The 26,469-nt window shown below is 40.6% G+C and overlaps 4 protein-coding genes across 4 annotated transcripts in view; 3 read left to right on the forward strand and 1 right to left on the reverse strand.

Annotated features, from left to right (window-relative positions):
- The window catches only part of LOC100514804 (cryptic, EGF-CFC family member 1B), a 120,836-nt gene extending 101,695 nt beyond the window's left edge, over positions 1-19,141 (forward strand). Inside the window, exons 6-8 of the transcript XR_014829969.1 lie at positions 12,750-12,954; positions 14,108-14,344; positions 15,716-19,141. The gene's annotated coding sequence lies outside the window, so the exon portion shown is untranslated. The remainder of the gene's footprint in view (positions 1-12,749; positions 12,955-14,107; positions 14,345-15,715) is intronic.
- The window catches only part of LOC100515176 (serine protease 40), a 65,897-nt gene that overhangs the window by 17,131 nt on the left and 22,297 nt on the right, over positions 1-26,469 (reverse strand). The gene's annotated exons all lie outside the window — the stretch shown is intronic.
- AMER3 (APC membrane recruitment protein 3) overlaps positions 15,721-26,469 on the forward strand; it is a 42,278-nt gene continuing 31,529 nt past the window's right edge. The window contains exon 1 of the mRNA XM_085000201.1: positions 15,721-15,799. The gene's annotated coding sequence lies outside the window, so the exon portion shown is untranslated. The remainder of the gene's footprint in view (positions 15,800-26,469) is intronic.
- On the forward strand, positions 15,852-16,926 carry GPR148 (G protein-coupled receptor 148). The gene is given in 2 exon segments (XM_085000210.1): positions 15,852-16,675; positions 16,677-16,926. Coding segments are annotated over 2 exon segments (1,074 nt in total).

A 26,469-nucleotide genomic window follows, 5' to 3' on the forward strand; every position in this document is an offset into this window, starting at 1 on the left:
AAGAGAAACAAGGTACAGGACCCCAGAGGCTGCAGGAAAATTGTTTTCAGGGAACATTGGGAGATGAAAGGGACTTTGGCAAGGGTGGGGCCTAAGGGATTAGCTGCTCACCATCTAGACTGCATCTGATGGTGTTCAGAGCGGGGAAAGGCCTGACTGCCCCTGGGACAGATGCCTTCTGTACCTCCCACATGTCGTCTTCACAACTATGCGCATTCCCAGTTTGCAGATAAGGAGACTGAATCCAAGGATACCTGAGCCTTACACAGGGAATGCAGGGCCAACAACTCAAGACCAAGTCTGTTGCTAGTGGCTTGCCCTTCTGTGTCCTGCTGCTGGTCAATCAGAGCCCTAATCATTATCCTGCCTGCCCCAACCCCAAGCTTTTTCAAGGAAGTACAGAAGATAGACTGTGTCAACCTGTGCATGTAACAGGGCTGCCACCATTGGGGAGGAAGTGGCAGGGCCCTGGGCAGTCTATGGGCACCTGAAAAGGAACAAACACTCTGAGGTGTCACAGTCATTGGGGGGATAAACCGTCCAGACTCCCCTCACAGATAAGGAACCAACTTCACCAAAAGGCAGAGTAACCTGCAGGCAGGGACTGGACCCAGCTAGCAGGCGCTAGAATCCACGGTGATAACCACTGCCCCACACAGCCTCTCTCCACAGGCCTGCAAAGTGCTGAGACAGGACAGCATCCCCACCTCCTACCTTTTTTAAAAAAAAATTAAAGAATAGTCAATTTACAATTTTCTATTAGTTTCAAGTATACAACATACTGATTTTTTTATAGATCATACTCTAGTTAAAGTTATTATAAAATATCGGTTATATTTCCTGTCTTCTACAACACATCCCTGCATCTTGTTTATTTTTTACCTAGTAGTTTGCACCTCTTAAGCCCTTTTGCCTACCTTGCCCCTCCCTCCAACCCTCTCTTCACAGGTAACCACTAGTTTGTTCTCTGTATCTATGACTCTGTTTTGTTATATTCATTAGCTTGTTTTATTTTTTAGATTCCACATATAGGTGAAATTTTATTCTATATGACTTACTTGAAAAACATAATACCCTTCAGGTCAATCAATTGTTTTATATGGCTAAGTAATATTCCATTGTATATATGTACCACATCTTTATCTGTTCATCAGTCAGTGTTTCCGTATTTTGGCTAGTGTAAGTACTGCTGCTATGAACACTGGGGTGCATGAACATTTTCAAATTAGTATTTTCATTTTCTCCAGATATATACCCATGTGTGGAATTGCTAAGAATCATATGGTAGTTCTATTTTTAATTTTTTGAGGAACCTCCACATCATTTTCCATAGTGGATGTACCCATTTATCCCCAGGAGTGAACTAAGGTCTGCTTTTCTCCACATATTTGCTATTTGTAGACTTTCTGATGATAACTATTCTGACAGGTGTGAGGTGATATCTCATTGTGATTTTGATTTGCATTTCCTTGATGATTAGTGATGTTGAGCATCTTTTGATGTGTCTGTTAGCCACCTGTGTACTTTTTTGGGAAACTGTATATTCAGATCTTTTGCCCATTTCTCAATTGAATTGTTTGGTTTTTGATGTTGAGTTGAAGGAACTGTTTATATAGTTTGGATATTAACCCCTTATCAGACATATCATTTGCAAATATTTCTCCCCATTCCATAGGCTGCCCTTTTTTTTTTTTTTTGAGGATTCCTTAGCTGTGCAAAAGCTTTTGAATTTCATTAGATCCATTTATTTATTTTGGCTTTTATATCCTTTGCATGAGGAGACAGATCCAAAAAAAATAATATTACTAAGACGTATCAAAGAGCATATGTTTTCTTCTAGGAGTGTTATGGTGTCCAGCTTTACACTATCTTTAATCCATTTTGAGTTTATTTTTGTATATGGTATGAGAAAATGTTCAAATTTCATTCTTTTACATATAGTTGTCCAGTTTTCCCCACACCACTAATTGAAGAGACTGTCTTTTCTCCACTGTATATTCTTACTTCCTTTATTGTAGACTAATTGACCATAGTTACATGAGTTTATTTATGGGAACTCTATTCTCTTCCATTGATCTCTGTGTCTTTTTTTTTTTCCAGTGCCATACTGTTTTTTTTTTTTTAATTTAGCTTTGTAGTATAATCTGAAGTCAGGGAAAGAGATTCCTCCAGCTTTGTTCTTCTTTCTGAAGATTATTTTAGCTATTTGAGGTCTTTTGTATTTTTATACAAATTAAAAATTGTTTTGTTCTAGTTCTGTGAAAAATGCTGTTGGTAATTTGGTAGAGATTGCATTAAAATTATAGACTGCCTTAGGTAGTATAGTCATTTTAACAATATCAATTCTTCCAATCCAAGAACAGTATTCTTGCCTACTTTGTTGTAGGTTCATGGATATACATAAATGTATAGGTTACTTCTGGGTTCTCTATTTTATTTTTGTGCCAGTACCATTCTGTTTTGAATTATACTCTAAAGTCAGGGAGATATACTTCCAGCTTTATTATTTTTTTTCTCAAGATTACTTTGGCTATTCAGAGCAAAATTCATCCAAATTTTAGGATCATTTATTCTAATCCTATGAAAAATATTATGGGTAATTTGATAAGAATTGCATTGAATCTGTAGATTGCTTTGGGTAGTATGGACATTTTAGCAATATAAATTCTTCCAATCATGAACACAAGTTATCTACCTATTTATTTGTATAACTTGCAGTTTCCTTCCTCAGTGTCTTATAGTTTTCAAAGTATAGGTCTTTCACCTCCTTGAAACCAGGTATTTTTTTCCTAGGCATTTTATTCTTTTTGATGTGATTGTAAATGGGATTGTTTTCTTGCTTTCTCTTTCTGATAGTTCATTGGTAGTGTATAGAAAAGCAAACCATTTGTGTATATTTATCTAGTATCCTGTAACTTGATTGAATTCATTTGTTAGTTCTAATAGTTTTTTGGTGAAGATGTTAAGGTCTTCAATACATAGTATCATGTCATTTGTAAATAGTGATGGTTTTACTTCTTCCCTTCCGATTGGGATGCCTTTCATATTTGTTTTTCTTATCTGATCACTGTGGCTAGGATTTTCAATACTGTGTAAATAGAAATGGTGAAAGTGGGCATTCATGAATTGTGTCTGATTTTAGAGATAAAGCTTTCAGTTTTTAACTATTGAGTATGGTTTTAGCTATGGGTTTATTATAAATGGCTTTTATTATGTTGAGATATGTTCCCTCTACACCAATTTTGTTGAGAGTTTTTTCATGGATGGGTGTTGAATTTTGGCAAATGCTTTTACTGTCTATTGAAATGATCATGTGATTTTTATCCTTCCTTTTGTTAATGTGGGGTATCATATTAATCAATGTGGGTATTGAACCATCCTTGCATCCCTGAATAAAACCCATAGATCATGGTTCTATGATTCTTTTATGTACTGTTTAATTTGATTTGCTAATATTTTGTGGAAAATTTTTGTATCTGTATTCATCAGGGATATTGGCCTGTAATTTCCTGTTTTTTTGGTTTTTTTGTAGTGTTTTGTCTGGTTTTGATATCAGAGTAATGGTGGCCTTAGAGAATGAATTTGGAAGTGCTTTCTCCTCATCAATTTTTAAAAATAGTTTGAGAAGGATAGGTGTTAACTCTTCTTTATGTATTTCATAGAATTCCCCTGTGAAGCTATGCAGTCCTAGACTTTTGTTGGTTGGGAATTTTTTTATTACTGATTCAATTTCACTGCTAGTGATCAGTCTGTTCAGTGATTTAGTCTTGGAAGACTGTATGTTTCTGAGAATTTATCCATTTCTTCAATGTTGTCCAATTTGTTGGTCATTTCTTGTGCATAGTATTCTCTTATGGCTTTTTTTCCTAGCTCTATAATTTTGATTGGGATTTCTACTGTTTTATCTCTTATTGTTTATTTATTTATCTCTGTTTCTTTCTTTAATGAGCCCCTTAAAGCTTTATCAGTTTTATTTATCTTTAAAAAAGAAAACTCTTGGTTTCATTATTTTTCTGTCACAATTTTATTATTTCCTCTCTTTTCTTTATTATTTTATTATTTCCTTCCTTCTACTGACTTTGGACTTGTGTGTGTTCTTCTTTCTCTAATGTCTTTAGATGGTAGATTAGATTGTTTAATAATTTCCTTATATCTTGGAAGTATATCTGTGTTGCTGCAAATGTCCCTCTTAGAACTGCTTTTGCTAAGTGTCATAAATTTTGGGAAATCATGTTTTTATTTTCATTTACCTCAAGGTATTTTCAGATGTCTTCTTTTATTTCTCTTTTGACCCATTAAGTTTTTTATAGTATATTTTTTAGTCTCAACTTGTTTAGTTTTTTCCCATTTTTTCTTCCTACAATTGATTTCTATTTTCATATTGTTGTGGTTAGAAAGGTTTCCTGATATAATTTCTATTCTCTTATGTTTGTTGAACCTTATTGTGGTCTAATATGTGATTTATCTCAGGAAACATTCCATGCACTCTTAAAAAGAATGTGTATTCTGCTATTTTTATATGGAATGCCCTGTAGATAGCTATTAACTGCAACTGATGGAATGTGTCATTTAAGGCCACTCTTTCCTTCTTGACTTTATGTCTGGGTGATTTGTCTATTGACATAAGTGGGGTGTTAAATTCTTCTATTATTATTGTATTATTGTCAGCTTCTCCCTTTGTCTCTGTTGATGTTTCCTTTATATATTTAGGTGCTTCTATATTAGGTGTATGCATGTTTGCAAATATTATATCTTTGTCTTGTATTTATTCCTTTATCATTGTATAATGCCTTTTTCTTTTATTATAAACTGTGTTTTAAAGTCTTCTCTGTTTGATATTAATATTGCAGTTCTCTTTTTTTGTCTTTTTTTAAATTTATTTTTTATTGTTATTTCCCCCAACACACTTTTTTCCCCCCACTGTAAAGCATGGGGACCCAGTTACACATACATGTATACATAATTTTTCTCCATTGTCATGCTGCATTGGGAGGGAGTTGGAGGGATTGGGAGCTTGGGGTTAATGGATGCAAACTATTGCTCTTGGAATGGATTAACAATGAGATCCTGTGTGTAGCATTGAGAAATATGCAGTTTTATTTTTGCTTACTTTTGCATGAAACATCTTTTTCCATTTTCTCACTTTCAGTCTGAATGTGTCTTTAGCTCCGAAGTGAGTCTCTTGAAGGCAGCATATAGATGGATCTTTCTTTTTCTTTTTTAAATCCAAGCATCTGATGTTTTTTGCTTGGAGAATTTAGTTTGTTGACATTTAAAGTGATTACTTATAGGTATGTACTTAATGCCATTTTGTTATTTGTTTTCTAGTTGTTTTAGTTCTCCTCTGTTCTTTTCTTCTTTCAGTCTCTTCCCTCATGGTTTGATGATTTTCATTAGTGTTATGTTTGTGTTCCTTTGTTTCTAGTTTTTGTATATCTGTTTAATGTTTTTGATTTGTGATTACAATGCAGTTCATATACATTGAACTATAACTAATTCTACTTGCTTTACACTGCTAATAATTTAAGTGCAAACACATTCTATAAAAGGTCTGCATTTTTTACCCACCCACAGTTTTTCATTGCTTTTTTCCCCCAACACCTGCAGCATATGGAACTTACTGGGCCAGAGATCAAATCAGAGCCACAGCTGTGGCAATGTTGGATGCTTAACACACTGCACCACAACAGAAACTCATGTTTTGTGTTTTTTATGTCATATTTTACATTATCATTCTATCCTATAAGCATTTATTGTACTTGCAGTGGTTTTTATAATTTTCGTCTTTTAAATTTTGTACTAGATTATTTAAGTGGTTGATACACAGTCTTGCATTTACTGGTGAGATTTTCCCCCTCCTATAATTTCTTATTTATTGTTGTAGCCTTTTCTTTTTCACTTAAAGAAGACTCTTTAACCTTTCTTGTAAGGTGAGTTTAATACTGGTAAACTCATTTAGGTTTTGCTTGCCTGAAGTACTGAAATTGAATATGTGATTTAAAACCTTCCAAAAAACAAAAGTCCAGGCCCAATGACTACACAGGTGAATTCTATCAAACATTAAGAGAACACCTATTCTTCTGAAACTCTTTAAAAAAACAGCAGAGGAAGGAACACTCCCAAGCTCATTCTATGAGGTCACCATCACCCTAATACCAAAACCAGACAAAGATATCACATGAAAAGAAAATTACAGACCAATATCACTGGTGAACATAGATGCAAAAATCCTCAACAAAATACCAGAAGACTGAACCCAAGGATCATACACCATGATCAAGTAATATTTAGCCTAGGGATGCAAGAATACTTCAATATCCACAAATCTATCAATGTGATACACCACATCAACAAACTGAAGAATAAAAACCATTTGATCCTCTCAACAGATGCAGAAAAGGCTTCTGAAAGAATTCAACACCTGTTTCTGATTAAAATCTCTCCAGAGTGTGGGGATGGAGGGAACCTCCCTCAACATAATAATAAAAATATATATATATATATGGGAAACCCACAGCTAACACCATTCTCAATGGTGCAAAATTGAAAACATTACCCCTAAGATCATAAACAAGACAAGGATGTCCACTTTCACCACTATTGTTCAACATAGTTTTGGAAGTCCTAGCCACAGCAATCAGAGAAGAAAAAGAAATAAAAGGAATCCAAATTAGAAAAGAAGAAGTAAAACTCTCACTATTTGCAGATGACATGATTGTGTACTTAGAAAACCCTAAAGACAGCACCAGGAAAATGTTATAACTCATCAATGAATTTGGCAAAGTTGCAGGCTACAGAATTAATACACATAAATCAATTGCATTTCTTTATATTAATAATGAAAGATCAGAAAGATAAATCAAAGAAGCCATCTATTTATAATCACATCAAAATGAATAAAATATGTAGAAATAAACCTACCTAAAGAGACAAAAGACCTATGCTCTGAAAACTATAAAACATCGATGAAAGAAATCAAAGACAACAAAAACAGATGGAAAGATATACCATGCTTTTGGATTGGAAGAATCAATATTGTCAAAAATGACTATACTACCCAAGGAAATCTACAGATTCCATGCAATCCCTATCAAATTACCAAAGACATTCTTCACAGAACTAGAACAGAATATTTTAAAATTTTTATGGAAACACAAGAGACTCCAAACAGCCAAAACAATGTTGAAAAAGAAAAACGAAAATGGAGGAATCAAGCTTTCTGACTTCAAACAATACTACAAAGCCACAGGCATCAAAACAATATGGTACTGGCACAAAAACTGAAATAGAGACCAATGGAACAGCATAGAAAGCCCAGATATAAACCCAAGTATCCATGGGCAACTAACCTATGACAAAGGAGGCAAGAACATACAGTGGAAGGAAGATAACCTCTTCAATAAATGGTGCTTGGGAAGCTACATGTAAAAGAATGAAAGTAGAAAACTATCCAACACCATATACAAAAATAAACTCGAAATGGATTGAAGACCTAAATATAAGGCCAGACACTATAAAACTCCTAGAGGAAAACATAGGCAGAATGTTCTTTGACATAAATCACATCAACATCTTGTTTGATCCACCTCCTAGAATAATGACAATAAAGACACAAATAAAATAATGGGACCTAATCAAACTCAAAAGCTTTTGCATGACAAAGGAAACCATTTAAAAAAAAACAAAAAGACAACCCACAGAATGGGAGAAAATCTTTGCCAACGACACAACAGACAAGGGCCTAATCTCCAAAATATACAAACAACTCATACAACTCAATAACAAAAAAATGAACAACGCAATTGAAAAATGGGCAGAAGACCTAAATAGGCATTTCTCTACAAAAGACATACAGAGAACAAACAAGCATATGAAAAAAATGCTCAATATCACTAATTATTAGAGAAATGTAAATCAAAACTACAATGAGGTACCACCTCACACCAGACAGAATGGTCATCATTAACAAATCAACAAATAACAAACGCTGGAGAGGGTGTGGAGAAAAAGGCACCCTCCTCCATTGTTGGTGGGAATATAAATTGATACAAATACCATGGAAAGCAGTATGGAGGTACCTCAGGAAACTAAATATAGAGTTACCATATGATCCAGCAATTCCACTGCTGGGCATATATCCAGACAAAACTTTCATTAAAAAAGATATATGCAGTCCTATGTTCATAGCAGCACTGTTCACAATAGCCAAGACATGGAAACAACCTAAATGTCCATCAACAGATGAATGGATTAAGAAGATGTGGTACATATATACAATGGAATATTACTCAGCCATAAAAAGACAAACTAATGCCATTTTCAACAACATGGATGGATCTAAAGACTCTCATACTAAGTGAAGTAAGCCAGAAAGAAAAAGATAAGTACCATATGATTATCACCTATTTGTGGAATCTAAAATATGAAACAGATGATCCTATCTAAAAATAATAAACAAAAATAATAAACAAACAAACAAACAGAAACAGATCATGGCCAAGAAGAGCAGACTTAGGGTTCCTGTGGATAGGGAGAAAGGGGAAAGAGTGGGATGGATAGACATTTTGGGGATTAGGGGGATGCAAACTCTTATATTTCAAATGTATGGGCGATGGGATCCTACTGTACAGCATAGGGAAATGTGTGTGATTGGGTCACTTTTTTGTATGATAGAACTTGATGAAACATTGTAAATCAACTATTCTTTAATGATAATAATAATAAAGAAAAGAATAAAAAGAAAATCTTGGGGAAAAAAGATTTTACTTGTCTGAGAAGCTCTTTATCACTTGTTCAAATCTGAATGATAACCTTGCTGGGCAGAAATATCCTAAGTTATATGGTTTTTTTTTCCTTTCAGAACTTTGGGTTTTTTTTATTTTTATACAAAAATTTTTGGTTTTTTTTTTATTATAGCTGGTTTATAGTGTTCTGTCAGTTTTCTACTGTACAGCATAGTGACCCAGTTATACATGTGTAGATTCTTTTTTCTCATATTATCATCCTCCATCACAAGTGTCTAGTCCTTCAGCACTTGAAATACATTATGCCACTCCTTTCTGGCCTGCAAGGTTTCTACAAAAAGTCAGATGATAGCCTTATGGAGTTCCCTTGTTTGTGGCTCTTTGTCTCTTGCCACCTCTAAAATTCTCTCTTTAACTTTTGCCGTTTTAATTATGATATTTCTTTGTGTAGGTTTCTTTGGGTTCATCTTGTTTAAAACCCTTTGTGCTTCCTATACCTGGATATTTATTTCCTTCTTCAGGTTCAGGAAGTTTTCAGCCACAATTTCATCAAATATATTTTCTGCCCCTTTCATATACTCTTCTCCATATGGGACCCTTTAATGCAAATATCAGTACACTTGATGTTTTTACATGTATAAATTCTTTTTTTTATCACATTATCATGCTCCATCACAAGTGACTAGACATAGTTCCCATGCTGAACAGCAGGATCTCATTGCTAAACCATTCCAGAGGTAATAGTCTGCATCTGTTAACCCCAAGCTCCCAATCCATCCCGCTCCCCCCACCCCTTTGGCAACCATGAGTCTATTCTCCAAGTCCATGGCACTTTTGGTTGAAATGTAAGTTGGTACAACTATGGAGAACGGTATGGAGGTACCTTAGAAAACTATGCACAGAACTACCGTATGACCCAGCAATCCCACTCTTGGGCATATATATAGACAAAACTTTCCTTAAAAAAGACACATGCACCAGCAAGTTCATTGCAACACCATTCACAATAGCCAAGACATGGAGACAACCCAAATGTCCATCAACAGATGATTGAATTAGGAAGTTGTGTTATATACACACAATAGAATACTACTCAGCCATAAAAAAGAACAAAATAATGCCATTTGCAGCAACATGGATGGATCCAGAGACTCTCATACTGAGTGAAGTAAGTCAGAAAGAGAAAGACAAATACCATATAATATCACTTATATCTGGAATCTAATATATGGCACAAATGAACCTTTCCACAGATAAGTTGTTATTCTTATTATTATTTCTTTGAACATTTTATCAGGTAAGTTATTTATGCTTGTTTCAATAAAGTTTTTCAGGTTTATCTTGATCTTTTGTCTGAGACACAGTCCTCTGTCTTCTCATTTTGTTTCACTTTCTCTGTTTCTATGAAATTAGGTAAATTACCTTCCTAATCTTGAAGGTGTGTCATTATGTGAGAGTGTGCCTATGTAGTCTGCATGAACCCAGTGGCTTTGGTGCAAGAGCTGGTTCTGAAGTGTGCATGGTATGCTCTTTCCCTACTTTGTGCTGGTAGCTACTACTTTGGTGGGAGGTAGAGATGGAGTTGGAGGGGCTAGAGCCAGAGCCAGACATGAGCAGGGGCTTCTCCTATGCTCAGTCACTGTTAGTTCCCTCTCAGGGGTAGAATCAATGGCTGAGGGGCTGGAGCAGAAACTCTGGAGAGCTTGATTTTTCTCAGTTATAATTATAATTTCCACCTTGGTTTGGGATGTGGCTGGAGCCTGATGGATTGGGCCTGCACTTCTGTGGTTTCACCTTTTCCTACAATGTTTCTGCCTTGGTTAGAGGCTTTTTCAGGGCCAGAGGAATTGGTGCCACACCACTGAGCTGGCACTGCTCCCTCTCAAGTTTTCACAGGGATGGGAGCTCAGGCATTGGTGTCTGCCCTGAAACTAGCTTCACTCCCTTCAGAGTGTGTGCAGGAACTCCCCTCCCCCAATTCCAGGTTGTCACTGGCCACCTCTGCCCTTGTCAGAACAAGGCCAGGGTTAGAGCCAGATCTGTTCCATACAATGTGTGCACTCTCACTGGCAAAGGTAACTTCTACATTAGTAGAGGCAGGGTCAGAACAAGAGGGGCTGGGGCAGGACTCTGCTGCCAGCTTAGGGCTTCCCAGGATAGTCCGGGCAGACCACCAGGCAACTTTCAATCTCCTGCCCTTATACTGTGGCTGGGAATCAGTAAACCTCAAGAGTGGCACTCTTACAAAGTAGAGTCTGTTTATAAACCAGCCAAGCAGGCTTATCTTCCAGGGGGTGGACCCCAGGGCTGAGGTACCTAGTATGTCACTTGAGTCCCTTGCTCCCCTGGGAAGATCCCCAAACTTGTGATACCCCTCCTCTTCTGGATCCCCCACCAGGGGAACAGGTCCTAATTAGATCACGTCTCTTCCCTTCCTACCAGATTCTTTTTCGTGGATCTTTATTTTTTTTTTTTTTTTTGGTGGTGGAAGAACTGCTCTGCTGGTCCCCAGGTCAATTTCAGTGAGGGTTTCTCTACATGCAGTTGTAGTTTTGATGTATTTTTGAGGGGAGATGAGCCCAGTGTCCTCTTAATTGGCCATCTTGATGCCTTCTCTCCTCCCTTTTTGCATTTTGTGCCCAGTTGGGTTTTTCCCCTTTCCTTCAAGAATATATTGCTCTGAGCTTTGCCATGAAGTGGCAGCATTAAACTGTTTGGCATTGACTTAACCAGCTTATATGTCCAGACCTAGGACCTAAAATAGTGGTGTCCATACTCTTGGGTACACATGTTCCCCAGTATCTCTGTTTCCACAATTCCTCCCTGCCATCCATACCATCTCAGACCCCCTAGTTCTTCCCTCTCATCCTCCCCTATCAAGTGGAAGCCTGCCCTCCTTTTGCCTTCATCTAAATCCACTGGCCTTAAAGACAAGCCATTTAACCCCAAGTCTGGCATTTACATGACCCCTCTGCATGTCAGTCCCTGAGAGTGTGCTGGTGAGCAGGACAGACTCAACTCTTGCTACCATGGACTGATTCTGACAGCAAAGTTAGACATAACTCACACAAGGAAACATTAAGACAAATATTGATAAATCACATGAAAGAAATAAGGAGCAATACCTAGGTATAAAGCAGAGCTGTATTCCATTCTAGGTATCAGGAGTCATGTGCCAGAAGAGTCTTTCAAACTGGCATCGGCTGATCTGCAAAGTGTGTAACAGTGTTCCCAGGTGGCAAGGGTCATGTGTCCTTTAAGGAATGGACAGAAGGTAGATGAGCTGGCGCTCAGAGATTGAAGAGGGAAGGAGGGGCAAGGGATGGGCTGTACTTGTTCTCAGGTACAAAGACAAAGATTTTAGTCTTTATCTTAAAAGCAATGAGAAACCATCGGAGAGTTTTATTTAATGGGAGTAGCATGCTCATGGTGTGATGGTGATCATGGTGATGGTGAGGATGGTGAAGAGGAGAAGGAAAAAGATGGTGATAGTGATGGTGGGGATGATGATGGTGATGGTGAGGATCATGATGGTCATGTTGGTGATGGCAAGAACGAGAGTGACTATGACAGTGGTAGTGATAATGACATGGTAATAATAATGGTGAGATGAAGATGTGTTGACTGAAATTCTGATGAGAATGGAGCAAATGATGAAGAGTCTAGTACCACTGCCCGCCAGGAAAGCAGAGGCAGGAAGACCATCCAGGAAACAAATGGAATGAACACAGAAACAACCAATGATTTGGAGTGAGACATGCCTATGGTCAGCCATTTATTTGCTGAGTGAAATGAGAAAATACATTGACCTCACATATGCTTGAACTTCTTCACCTTTAGAAGGATTTCTTGAGGTGAATGATGTGTATGAGTGCCTGGCACCCAGGAGTTGCAATGTTAGCTCCTTTGCATCTCCCTGACATACATGTACACAGCTAGATGTGTGGTGATGAGTGCCTGGGGGTGGATATTTCCTCCACTGCCTCACTTTTTCACCTTGGCCAGGTGACACAGCTGCTTTCTAAGAGACACTATATTGATACCAGGAGACCAAGAGCCCCTACTTCGATCATCTCCTCCAACCTGGTTGTCCCGCTGTCTGTGGAACAGCAGTGTGAGGTGGGCTTGCTGCTGGGAGTGTCTCAGGATGAACTCTGCCACTGCCTGCCTCCCTCACCCTGATGACCCTGAGCTTCATTCTGATACCACAGTAAGTAATTTCCCATCCCTCTGCCAACTCTGGGGGTCGTAGCAATGGGGACTCTGGGTGTCTTGGAAAAGATTCTGAGTCTTCCCAAAATGTGACCTTGGGCAAGGTACTTTACTTCCCTGGGCCTCAGTTTTTCTCCTGGAACCGGTCTGGACAGCTCAAGAAGCAGGGTGGCTTCCTGTGAGTCTATGTGCATAGTGGATGCTGCACAGCAAGGCAGGGTGCAATCATGCTTAGCTTACCTCTCCCTTGGGGGAAGGACTGGGGTCCCCATCTGTTGTTGATTTGAATCTGTTTGCATTGAGCACACAGTTTCAATGTAGCTCCAGCTTCCTGGAAGGTGCCATCCAGTCCCTGGATGAGGATAGTCCCAGTATCCCAAGGCCTTTGAAATGACACCAATGTGAAGACTTTATTTCCAAAGCAACATGTGGATGATGTGTAGCACTAACCTGTGCTGCACACGTGTGGTCTCATGTGGCCCCCACAAAGGCTGGCAGGTGGGGCTGCTCTGACCCATAATGAATGCAGAGAATGGAGGGGGACAGAGACAGTTTAAGGCTGGGGGTCATGAGCTGGGAACAGGCAGGGCTAGGTTATCCCCAGGGAGGCCATTGCATTTTGGGCTGGTCCCAATACTAAGGCAGACTCTTTAACATTTAGCTGCTGACTCATCATGGGAATTACTCCCTTTGCATTTCCCTGGAACTGTGGCCTGTCACAGGCTATCAGGAGGATTGAGCTCCCAGCCACACGTTTCCTGAGAGGTCATCATTTAATGTGTTTTCCCCTCCCAGGAATCTGCATTCTAAGACAGGTACGTGTGGAGGGTGAGACTGACAGCCATGGTCTGGGAGGGGCATTCTGCTGGGCTCATGGCAGAGAGCAGCCTAGCTCTGTGACATGCAGGGTGCCTCTCAGAGTACATATGCAAAGGCCAGGGGCTCTCCTCCCTCTCCAGGCCTGGAGCCAGTGAGGGGGCCAGGGGAAAACCCTGATCAGGGGCATAGGCCCTGGCAGAGGGGATTGGGAAGTGGCGTCAGCCCCCTGGCACTGCAGTTTCTCCTAAGGAGGAAGATGAGCTTTCTCAGAGTTAACACAGTCTCTACCATATACTGCCATCAAACCTTGGACACTGCTGCTCTTCCCGCAGACGCTGTAACAGACCCTCAGCAAGGCACAGCCCCTGGGCTGGGGGCTCTCTGGGGAGCAGGGCCTTTGGCCAGCCCTGAGGCATGGAACGACACTCTTGCTCCAGAAAGGGCCTCTTGAGAAGAACAAGTCTGGAGTCCTACTTCCCGGATTGGTACCTCAACTGTCCTAGTTCTAAGGGTGATGGCCCCGGACTGTCCAGCTTCTCTGTCTGCTCACCTCACTTGCAGCCCACAGTGTAAGTGGAAAGGCTCCATCTGTGAGGCACACCTAGGAGAGGGGCCACCTGGCAGTGAGCGCCGACACCTGTGTAAGCTGCAGCCTGCCTCCAGGATGGGTGCATTGTCACCATGGACTCCATGTGGGGTCATGGAAGCCCAGAGGGGCAAAGTTATTCAGCCAAGACCACACCACAAAGGACAAGAGTCAGAGCCACTGAGAATGAGAAAGGAGGCAGGAGGTGGGGACCTGCCGTGGTCAAAGGGTCCATGGCTGAGAGGGGAGGCAGAGTTCTGGGTGTCACCCACTGGTTCTGATCTAGGTGGCATTCATGATCTGAAATTCCTGCCCCTTTTCCCCATCCCAACAGCATTCTGCCTGTGCTCAGTGTGGCACTAGCTCCAAGCAGCTTCCTCCACAGGCTGACCTGAAGAGGGACTGTGCAGGGTGGAGGTCCCAGGGGCACAACAAGGGGTCTGTGGGGCGGAGAAGACAGCAGCCTCTGGGGAGTGCAGTGGGAGGTGACGGCTGACAGGGATGCGCATTTTCCTGGGGCCCCCGCTGCACTAGGAGCTTGGGCTCTGGATTCTTGCCACATTTCCACACATGCAGCATCCATGTTTCACAGATAAACAAACAACATAGAGAGATGAGCAAAATTTCTCAAGGCCACACAGCCAGGACCTTGAGGGCAGTCAGCCTGCTCACCTGAGTGGAGCCACCCTGTGGTGAGTGCACAGACCTGTTTACATCCTCAGACAACCCCAGATGTTCCAACCGCCCTGAAGACTCCCATCCGAGTCCTTCCTCTCCTGTTGCCCCTCCATACTCGGGTTCCATAAGGCCTCTGTCTGTCAGAGCAGGGCAAGAACTTTCCAGCATGCAGGGATCTCCCACAGGGGTGCTGAGCACTTTCTGGTCCTGTGCACTTGGGATTTGGGACACACGCACACATGGGATCATCCTTTGCCTGGGGATTGTACCCCAGGGCTTTGTGAGGAGTGTGAGCACAGCCAGGCCCCTCCATCCTGGCCTCATGTCCTGAGCCTCTTCTCTGTCCAGCTCCAAGCAGAGGCTGAGCCCTGCCCACAGACTGGCAAGCCTCCTTCCCAGATGGCTGCTCCCTGCCTTCTGGTAGAACAGCCTGACTCTCACCCCAGAATTCAATCCAAAGTTGTGAGCCTTCTGTGTATACTCCCTGCTAGCCAACCAGACAGATGTGGGTGACACTTCTCAGGAGATCAGTGGCCAAAAGATCATGGCAATGGGCTGATCAGTTTAGGTGTACACCGCACAAACATGCAGCCAGACAGCTGGTAGAGACATGCGTGAATGCAGGAAGCCATGGGGAGCAGAATTTTACATTGTTGTTTTTGTTTTTGTTAAACAGTCATTCCTAAGATCTGCTGAAGCCCAGCATCTCTGCAGAGGAGAGGTGCCATCGGGACCCCTGCAAGGGAGATCCATACACTGGGTGGGTACAGAACCAACTACTTGTGACAAAGCCTGCCTCTCCGCCAGGAAGCATGGGGGTTCAGTTGGCACTTTGCCCCCTGGGCACAACCATCTGGCCAGCCTCCAACCAGCTCATCCGAGAGCCCCCCTGCATGCCCCAGGGAGCCAGAAATGTCTCCCTGAGCCTCAGGGACCTCAGGGTGCCCGACTCCATGCTCCATTGGCTCTTCCTTCCCTCAACTCTGCTGGCTGCAGCAACACTAGCACTGAGCCCCCTGCTGCTGGTGAACATCCTATGGAGCCAGAGGCTACAGCAGGACCCTCACTATCTGTTGCTGGCTAACATCCTACTCTCTGATCTGGCCTATGTTGTCTTTCACATGCTCATCTCCTCCAGCAACCTGAGTAGCTGGGCCCTGGGCCACATCGCCTGTGCTGTTCTCTCAGATGCCATCTTCGCTGCCTACACCAGCACCATCCTGTCCTTTATGGCCACCATGCTACACACCTACCTGGCAGTTGCTTATGCTCTGCATTACTTCTCCTTCATGTCCTGTGAGGCTGCCCATAAGGTGGTGGCCCTCATTTGGCTGGTGGCTGGCTTTTTCCCCACATTTCTCATTTGGGTCAAAAGCAGGAGGATGCCAGGTTGGTGGAATGAGGGACCTCATGCATCCTGCTGCTGAGCCTGGGCACCGAGCCTGGGCACCAAGCCAGGCAGGGGCCCCCAGGTTGCTGTCACCCACACCTGCATCTTGTGCATTCTGTTTCTGTGCATAGCTCTTATCACCTACTGCTTCTGGAGGATCTGTGCAGAGTCCAGGACTTTGGGTATCTGGGTGCAGGGCTATTCTCAGGCTAGGGTCACCCAACTTATCCACACAGTGCTAATGACACTATGTTAGCCCAGCGGTGGTGTTTTCCCTGGACATTGTGCTGACCAAGTATCACCACATAGGTGCAAGGACTCATATGTGGCTCATGACAGCCAACAGTGATGTAATCATGATGCTTTCCTGTGCTGTGCTCCCATAGCTGTACACAATCCACTACCAGCAGCTGCTGAGAGTGGTCTGGGGCCACTTCTCATCTGGGAGGCACAGCAACATCTTTACCATTTCTCAGAGCTACAGACCTCAAAGCTAAAAATCATATATTGGATGCATTGACATCCAATTATGGCATACTCCTCAGGACTACAAAATATAATTGTAATTGTTCTTAAAGGAACAGGACCTTTAAGATGATCTCAACTGGAGTTCCCATTGTGGTTCAGTGGTAACAAACCCAACTAGTATCCATGAGGATGGAGGTTTGATTCCTGGCCTTGCTTAGTGGGTTAAGGATCTGATGTTGCTGTGAGCTGTGGTGGAGGTCACAGACATGGCCTGGATCCTGCATTGCTGTGGCTGTGGCATAGCCAGCAGCCATAGCTCTGATTTGACCCTTAGCCTGGGTGCAGCCCTAAAAAACAAACAAACAAAAATGATCTCAACTGATGGTTTTCAATATTTCAACAGTTTTTAAGTAGAGAAGTCTCTTTTAGTGACACATAAACCCTACTTGAAAATGGAAGCAAGTAAAGGTGACTCAGAGTGGGGAAAGGCCCCGATCTGTACCTTTCCAATGGCTTCCATACCCAACGCAACCACTGCTGAAACATTATTGCTGACAAGCACACAGTGGCCAGAACTTTACTGAAACCTGGAACCTGGAAAGCAATAAAGCACATCTGTGGAAGCTGGAACCACAAAGCTCCATTTTGCAGCTGTTTAAGGTGTGGGAGGGGGCTGAGCAAACCTAGGACTCACCTTTAGTGAGGAGTGCCATGGAGACATCTATAAAGCAGGACCCCAAAGAATTACAGTCTCAGAACAAGAATCTATGACAACTAAGAGACTGGCATGGGAACTTGCCTGCCATGATGTCAGTGCTATGCAGAGGGGAAAAAAATTCCTTGAGAATTTCTCAGTAGAAGTCATTCTTCAGATAGGATTAGAGCTAGGTTTAAGACTATTTTAGTGGTCAAAAAAATCTTACTCTGTGGTTGGTGTGATTTTTCTGATCTGAGCTTCAACTCAAGCCTCAAAGCATTTCCACAAAAAAAATCTAAAAGAAAATGAGTTGCACTTTTCAAAATTTACAAAACCCCTCAAGGAAATAAAGCTTCATGAATAAGAGTGTAAAGAAACATGGAATTCCTATTGTGGCTCAGAGGAAATAAATCCAACTAGAACACAGGTTCAATCCCTGGACTCACTCAGTGGGTTAAGGATCAAGTGTTGCTGTGGCTATGGTGTAGGCCAGCAGCTGCAGCTCCTATTCAACCCCTAGCCTGGGAACCTCCATATGCTGCAGGTGCAGCCCTAAAAAGACAAAAAAAAGTGTGAAGAAACAACAAGATAGCAGCATTGTGTTCTACCTCCTGGAATTATCAGACACTAGGTTAACACAAAAATGTTTAATATTTTTTAAGATGTGAAAAATGACATGAAAATATAAGCCTTTAGGAGAAACACATTTTTAAAACAACCAAGTAGATTAAAAAATAATTAAATAGAACTTCTGGAAATAAAAAATATAATAATTAGCATTGTCAAAAATTGGTTAGATTTAATTTGGGTTAAACAGTACATTAGATACAACTAGATAGAGAATTTGAAAACTGGAAGAAATTATCTAAAATTCAGCCCAAACAGACAAAGAGATGAAAAATGTAAAGAGAGATTAAGAGACATTGTGGTTAGAATAAAAAAGATTAATTTAGATCTATTTTGAGACTATAATAGATACAATGTAGAAGGGGAACTATTTGAAGAGGTCAAAGCTGATAATTTTCTAGAACTGTTGAAAGTTAGCAAACCTCAGATCCAAGAACTCCAACAAATTACAAATGAGATAAATAACAAATAATCCACCTTAATCACATCATGTGAAATTGTAGCAACCAAATACAAAGACAAGTTGTTTAAAGCAAGCAGAGACAAAAGACAAAGGAGCAGCAATTAAACGGACAGAAGACTTCTAAAAAAATAGTGGAAGCCTAAAGTAACTGAAATAATGTTATCAGTGCGATGAGAGAAAATAACTGTGGACCTAGAATTTTATATGCAGAAAAACTATCTTTCCAGAGAGCAAAAGAAAAACTATCATAGAACACGAACCCCAAAACACAATATTCCTAACAATACACATTGAAGAAAATTTAAAGGATGTATTTCTGAGATGGGATTAAGATGGCGGAATAGGACTGGAGCTCAACTTCTCTCCAAAAACAACAAAATTCACAACTAAAGACTGAGCACACTTCACCAAAATGGACCAAAAACCTTAAAAAAGATACCCTACTCCAGAAGAAAAAGAGGAGGCCACATCAAGAGGTAGGAGGGGAGATTTTGTGATATAAACAACCCCATACCTCCTGGGTGGGAAGTTCAACAGACTGGAAACTAACTGGTTCACAGAGACTCACCTACAGGAGTGAGAGTTCTGAGCCCCACATCAAACTCTCACGTGTGGGGATCTGGCACAGGGAGAAAGAGCCCCGGAGCATCTGGCATTGAAAGCCAGTGAGGATTGTGCACAAGAGCTCCACAGGACTGGGGGAAACGGAGACCCCATTCTTAAAAGGCACACACAGACTTTCATGTGCACTGAGTCCCAGGGCAAAGCAAAGTCTCCAAGGGAATCTGGGTCAAGCCTGACCGCAGTTCTTGGAGGACATCCTGGGAAAACAGGGGTGAATGTGGCTTGTTGTGAGGGAAGGACATTGAAAGCAAAGCTCTCGGGAATATTCTTCAGCAGTGCCTTTCTCTGAAGGTGGCCATTTTGGGAAAATCTGGCCCCACCCTTCAGTCAGTGCTGAGAAGCTCCAAGGCAAACAACAACCCAGGTGGGATCACAGCCCCACCCCTCAGTAAACAGGCTACCTAAAGACCCCTCAGGCACAGAGCTCTCTCTAATCCCATCCAGAGACTAAGCCCCACCCACCAGAGGGATTAGAATCGGCTCTTCCTAGGAGGGGGCAGGCATCAGCCCCTCCCATCAGGAAGCCTACAGCAAGCCCCCATACTGACTTCAGCCACAGGGGGGCAGACACCAGAAGTAAGAGAGGCTACAACTCTATTATCTGTAAAAAGGTCACCACAACAAAACCCCATAAAAATGAAAAGACAGAGAACTATAACTCAGATGAGGGAGAAAGAAAAAACCCCAGAAAAACAGCTAAGTGATGAGGAGATTCTCAGCATTCAGGAAAAAGACTTTAGACTGTGGATGCTGAAAAAGATGCAAAACACTGGAAATAAACTGGAGGCAAAGATGGATAACTTACAGGAAACACTGAGCAAAGAGATACAAGATATAAAACAAACAAGAAGAGATGCAAAATACAATAACTGAAATAAAAAATTCACTAGAAGCAGCTAACAGCAGAATACAGGGGGCAGAAGAACGAATAAGCGAGGTGGAGGACAGATTAGTGGAAATTATGGATGCAGAACAGAAAAGAGAAAAAAGATTGAAAACAAATGAAGAGAGTCTCAGAGAACTCTGGGACAATAAACACACCAACATCCGTATTATAGGGCTGCCAGAAGGAGAAGAGAGAGAGGAGGAGACAGAAAAAATATTCCAAGAGATAATAGCCAAAAACTTCCCTCACATGGGGAAGGAATCACTCACTCAAATCTAGGAAGCACAATGAGTACCACACAAAATAAACCCAAGGAGGAACACCCCGAGACACATATTAATCAAACTGACCAAAATTAAAGACAAAGAGAAAATCTTGAAAGCAGCTAGGGAAAAGAAACAAATAACATACAAGGGAACCCCAATAAGGCTATTGGCAGATTTTTCAACAGAAATTCTGCAGGCCAGAAGGGAGTGGCATGATATACTCAATGTGGTGAAAGGAAAAAACCTCCAACCAAGATTACTCTACCCAGCAAGGCTCTCGTTCAGATTTGAAAAAGAAATCAAAACCTTCTCAGATAAGCAAAAGTTGAGAGAATTCAGCAACACTAAACCAGCCTTACAACAAATACTAAAGGAACTTCTATAGGCAGAAAAGAACAAGAGGAGAAGGAAAGAGCAGCAAAAACAAATCCAAAGTAATTAATGAAATGGCAATAAGAACATACACAATAATTACCTTAAATGTTAATGGACTAAATGCCCCAACCAAAAGACATAGACTGGCTGAATGGATACAAAACCAAGAACCATGTATATGCTGTCTTCAAGAGACCCACTTCACTTCTAGGGACACATACAAATTGAAAGTGAGAGGATGGAAGAAAATATTTCATGCAAATGGGGATCAAAAGAAAGCTGGAGTAGCAATACTCATAACAGACAAAATAGACTTTAAAATGAAAAATATTTTCAGGGACAAAGAAAGACATTACATAATGATCAAAGGATCAATCCAAGAAGATGTTATAACAATTTTAAATATCTATGCACCCAACACAGGTTCACCACAACATATAAGGCAACTGCTAACAACCTTAAAAGGATAAATCAACAATAACACAATCATAGTGGGGGACTTTAACACCCCACTAACAGCAATGGACAGATCAACCAGACAGAAAATCAATAAGGAAACACAGGCCCTGAAGGATGCATTAAACCAGATGGACGTAATAGATAGGTATAGGACATTCCATCCAAAAGCAACAGAATACACATTCTTCTCAAGTGCACATGGAACATTCTCTAAGATTGACCATACCCTGGGCTACAAATCCAACCTCAGTAACTTTAAGAAAATTGAAATCATATCAAGCATCTTTTCCCACCACAATGCTATAGGACTAGAAATCAACAACAAGAAAAAAACTTCAAAAAACACAAACACATGGAGACTCAACAACATGCTACTAAACAACCAATGGATCACTGAAGAAATCAAAGAGGAAATTAAAAAATACCTAGCAGCAAAGGACAGCGAAGATACGACACTCCAAAACCTATGGGATGCAGAAAAAGCCGTTCTAAGAGGAAAGTTTATAGCAATACAAGCTCACCTCAAGAAACAAGAAAAAGCTCAAATAAACAAGCTAACTTTACATCTAAAGCAGCTTGAGAGAGAAGAACAGACAAGACCTAAAGTTAGTAGAAGGAAAGAAATCATAAAGATCAGTGCAGAAATCAATGAAATAGAAACAAAGGAAACCATAGAAAAGATCAATGAAACGAAAAGCTGGTTCTTTGAAAAGATCAACAAAATTGATAAATCCCTAGCCAGACTTATCAAGCAAAAAAGAGAGAGGACTCAAATCAATAAAATTAGAAATGAAAAAGGAGAAGTAACAACGGACATCACAGAAATACAAAGGATCAGAAGAGACTGCTATGTGCAACTATATGCCAATAAAATGGAAAACCTAGAAGAAATGGACAAATTCTTAGAAAGGTACACTATTCCAAGACTAAACCAGGATGAAATAGAAAAGATGAATGGACCCATCACAAGAACTGAAATTGAAACTGTGATTTAAAAACTTCCAACAGGACAAAAAACAAAAAACAAAAAACTTCCAACACGGAGTTCCCATCGTGGCGCAGTGGTTAACGAATCCAACTAGGAACCATAAGGTTGCAGGTTTGGTCCCTGCCCTTGCTCAGTAGGTTAACAATCAGGCGTTGCTGTGAGCTGTGGTGTAGGTTGCATGTGCAGCTCAGATCCCTAGTTGCTGTAGCTCTGGCATAGGCTGGTGGCTACAGCTCCGATTCGACCTCTAGCCTGGGAACCTCCATATGCTGTGGAAGCAGCCCAAGAAATAGCAAAAAAAAAAAAAAAAAAAAAAAAAACTTCCAACCAACAAAAGTCCAGGACCAGATGGCTTCACAGGCGAATTCTATCAAACATTTAGAGAAGAGCTAACACCTCTCCTTCTGAAACTTTTTCCAAAAATTGCAGAAAAAGGGATACTCCCAAACTCATTCTATGAGGCCACCTTCACCCTGGTACCAAAACCAGACAAAGACTCCACAAAAAAAGAAAACTACAGGCCAATTTCACTGATGAACATCAATGCAAAAATCCCCATCAAAATACTAGCAAACCACATCCAACAATACATTAAAAGGATTATACATCATGATCAAGTGGGATTTATCCCAGGGATGCAAGGGTTCTTCAATATCCGCAAATCCATCAGTGTGATACACCACATTAACAAACTGAAGAATAAAAACCATATGATCCTCTCAATAGATGCGGAAAAAGCCTTTGACAAAATCCAACACCCATTTCTGATAAAAACCCTTCAGAAAGTGGGCATAATGGGAACCTACCTCAACATGATAAAGGCCATATACAACAAACCCACAGCGAACATCATTCTCAATGGTGAAAAGCTGAAAGAATTCCCGCTGAGATCAGGAACAAGACAAGGATGTCCACTCTCGCCACTACTCTTCAACATAGTTCTGGACGTCCTAGCCACAGCAATCAGAGAAGTAAAAGAAATAAAAGGACTCCAAATTGGAAAGGAAGAAATAAAACTATCGCTATTTGCAGATGACATGATACTATACCTAGAGAATCTTAAAGACTCTGCCAGAAAACTGTTAGAGCTTATCCACGAATTTGGCAAAGTTGCAGGATACAAAATCAATACACAGAAGTCGATAGTGTTTCTATGTTCTAACGATGAAACAGCAGAAAAGGAAATTAGGGAAGTAATCCCATTTACCATCACATCCAAAAGAATAAAATACCTAGGAGTAAACCTACCTAAAGAAACAAAAGACCTGTACTCTGAAAACTATAAGACACTGATGAAAGAAATCTAAGATGACACAAATAGATGGAAAGATATTCCATGCTCTTGGATTGGAAGAGTTAATATTATCAAAATGATTATACGACCCAAGGCAATCTACAGATTCAGTGCAATCCCTATCAAATTACCAAGGACATTTTTCACAGAACTTGAACAAAATATTTTAAAGTTTGTTTGGAAGCACAAAAGACCCAGAAGAGCCAAAGACATCCTGAAAAAGAAAAATGGAGCAGGAGGAATCAGGCTCCCAGACTTCAGACTATACTACAAAGCAACAGTCATCAAAACTGCATGGTACTGACACAAAGACAGACATATAGATCAGTGGAACAGGATGGAAAGCCCAGAATTAAACCCACGCACCTACAGCCAACTAATCTATGACAAAGGAAGCAAGACTATACAATGGAGAAAGGACAGCTTGTTCAATAAGTGGTGCTGGGAAAACTGGACAGCCACATGGAAAAGAATGAAATTAGAACACTCCCTAACACCATAACAACAAAAATAAACTCCAAATGGATTAAAGACCTAGATATAAGACCAGACACTATCAAACTCCTAGAGGAAAACATAGGCCAAACACTCTCTGACATAAACAACAGTAACATCTTCTCAGATCCACCTATCAGAGTATTGACAACAAAAACAAAAATAAACAGATGGGATCTAATCAAACTTCAAAGTTTCTGCACAGCAAAGGAAACCCTAAACAACACAAAAAGACAACCCACAGAATGGGAGAAAATCTTTGCCAGTGAATCGACTGACAAGGGATTAATCTCCAAAATTTATAAACAACTTCTGCAGCTCCATACCAAAAAAACAAACAACCTCATCTAAAAATGGGCATAAGATCTAAACAGACAATTCTCCAAAGAAGACATACAGATGGCCGAGAAACACATGAAAAGATGTTCAGCGTCACTCATTATTAGAGAGATGCAAATCAAAACCACTCTGAGGTACCACCTTACACCAGCCAGAATGGCCATCATCCAAAAGTCTACAAACAATAAGTGCTGGAGAGGGTGTGGAGAAAAAGGAACCATAGTACACTATTGGTGGGATTGTGAATTGGTGCAACCACTGTGGAAAGCAGTATGGAGATTCCTCAGAAAACTAAATATAGAACTACCACTTGATCCAGCAATCCCACTCCTGGGCATCTATCCAGAGAAAACCACGACTCGCAAAGACATATGTCCTCCAATGTTCATTGCAGCACTATACGCAGTAGCCAAGACATGGAAAAAACCTAAATGTCCATCGACAGAGGAGTGGATCCAGAAGATGTGGTACATATACACAATGGAATATTACTCAGCCATCAAAAAGAACGAAATACCAGCATTTTTAGCAACATGGATGGACCTAGAAACTATCATGCTAAGTGAAGTCAGCCATACAATGAGACACCAACATCAAATGCTTTCACTGACATATGGAATCTGAAAAAAGGACACACTGAGCTTCTTTGCAGAACAGATGCTGACTCACAGACATTGAAAAACTTATGGTCTCCGGAGGAGACAGTTTTGGGGGTGGGGGGATCTGCTTGGGCTGTGGGATAGAAATCCTGTGAAATCAGATTGTTATGATCATTATACAACTACAGATGTGATAAAGTCATTTGAGTAATAAAAAAATGAAAAAAAAAGGATGTATTTCTGGCAAAAGAAAATTATTCCAGATGGAAGGTTTGCAAGGCATGAAGCCATAGTGAGAAATAAATATAAAGAAACTATGTGCAAAAATGTGAACAGTCATGGTCTAGCTGGCTGTATGAAAGCAACAAAAATGTCTAACTTGAGTACTTAGAAAAAAGCACTGTACAAAAATAACATACGAGTGGGAGAGTGTAATTGCACTTAAATCATTCTAAAGTGCTGGCCGTCTTCAAGAGGTCCATAGCAATATTAACCTAAGAGTCCATTCAGTAAGTAGGTTAAACTGGCCAGATAGTCTAGACAAAGGGGGAATAACTTTCTAAGAAACCTATGGAATAAATGAAATGAGTAAGAGAAACATAAAAGTGCTCAGAGGTTTGGAACTGGCACTCCATGACTTCCATTACATTTTGATGCATAAAGAACAGCACAACACCACACTCAAGTGATGACACTTTGGACTCTACCTCTTGATGGCAGGAGCTTCAGATTATACTGCAAGGGACCATAATACTGGGAAGGAATTACTCTACATGTAGATGCATTTTTGATGTGTTTGTGGAAGGAGGTGAGCTCAGCATCCTCCTATTTCACCATCATCTTCTCTCTAATATCCTCTTATTCATTGCCTTCTGATTGCTTTGTATTTCTATTGTTTCTTTCCTTCTGTTTCTGACTGTATTTGTAAACAGTGATTTTCCCTGGTGGGATCCTGTTTCACTTTCTTTATCTTCTGTGAATCTACACCAAGTTTTTGCTTATGAGCCTTACTCATAAGCTTTTAATATGAAGCTTACATAAGACATAGCACAGATTTTTAAAAGTTCATTTTAAGCTGAGAGCAACTAAACTTCAATCACTATCAAAGCTTCACTCTTTTACTCCCTCCTTTTATATTTTTGATATCATGATTTACCTTTTTAAATATTGCGTTCTAAATATCCAAATGTTTGATCTCATGAATAAAAACAGCTGAGGAGGATCAAATTCAGTCCCTGAAAATGTAATTGCATGCACTGATAAAAACTCCTGGCTCTGACTATTTACATGCCAGAAGAAACACTCCAGGAGAGAGGCCACACTGTGTGTTCCCAGCTAAAATGCCAGGTCCCATCTTGTCCCCGTGTGCTTTTGCTTAAGCCATCTCCCTGTCTACAGTACTCTACTCTGTACAGTGCTCCAACCCTGGGCTCCACAGATCTTTTTAAACCTCCTCTAGG

Source organism: Sus scrofa, chromosome 15, assembly GCF_054392235.1.
Source record: "Sus scrofa isolate SSC_HxYL_T2T_F1_AM1 chromosome 15, Sscrofa_HxYL_maternal_Yorkshire_Landrace_v2.0, whole genome shotgun sequence".
Lineage (NCBI taxonomy): Eukaryota > Metazoa > Chordata > Mammalia > Artiodactyla > Suidae > Sus > Sus scrofa.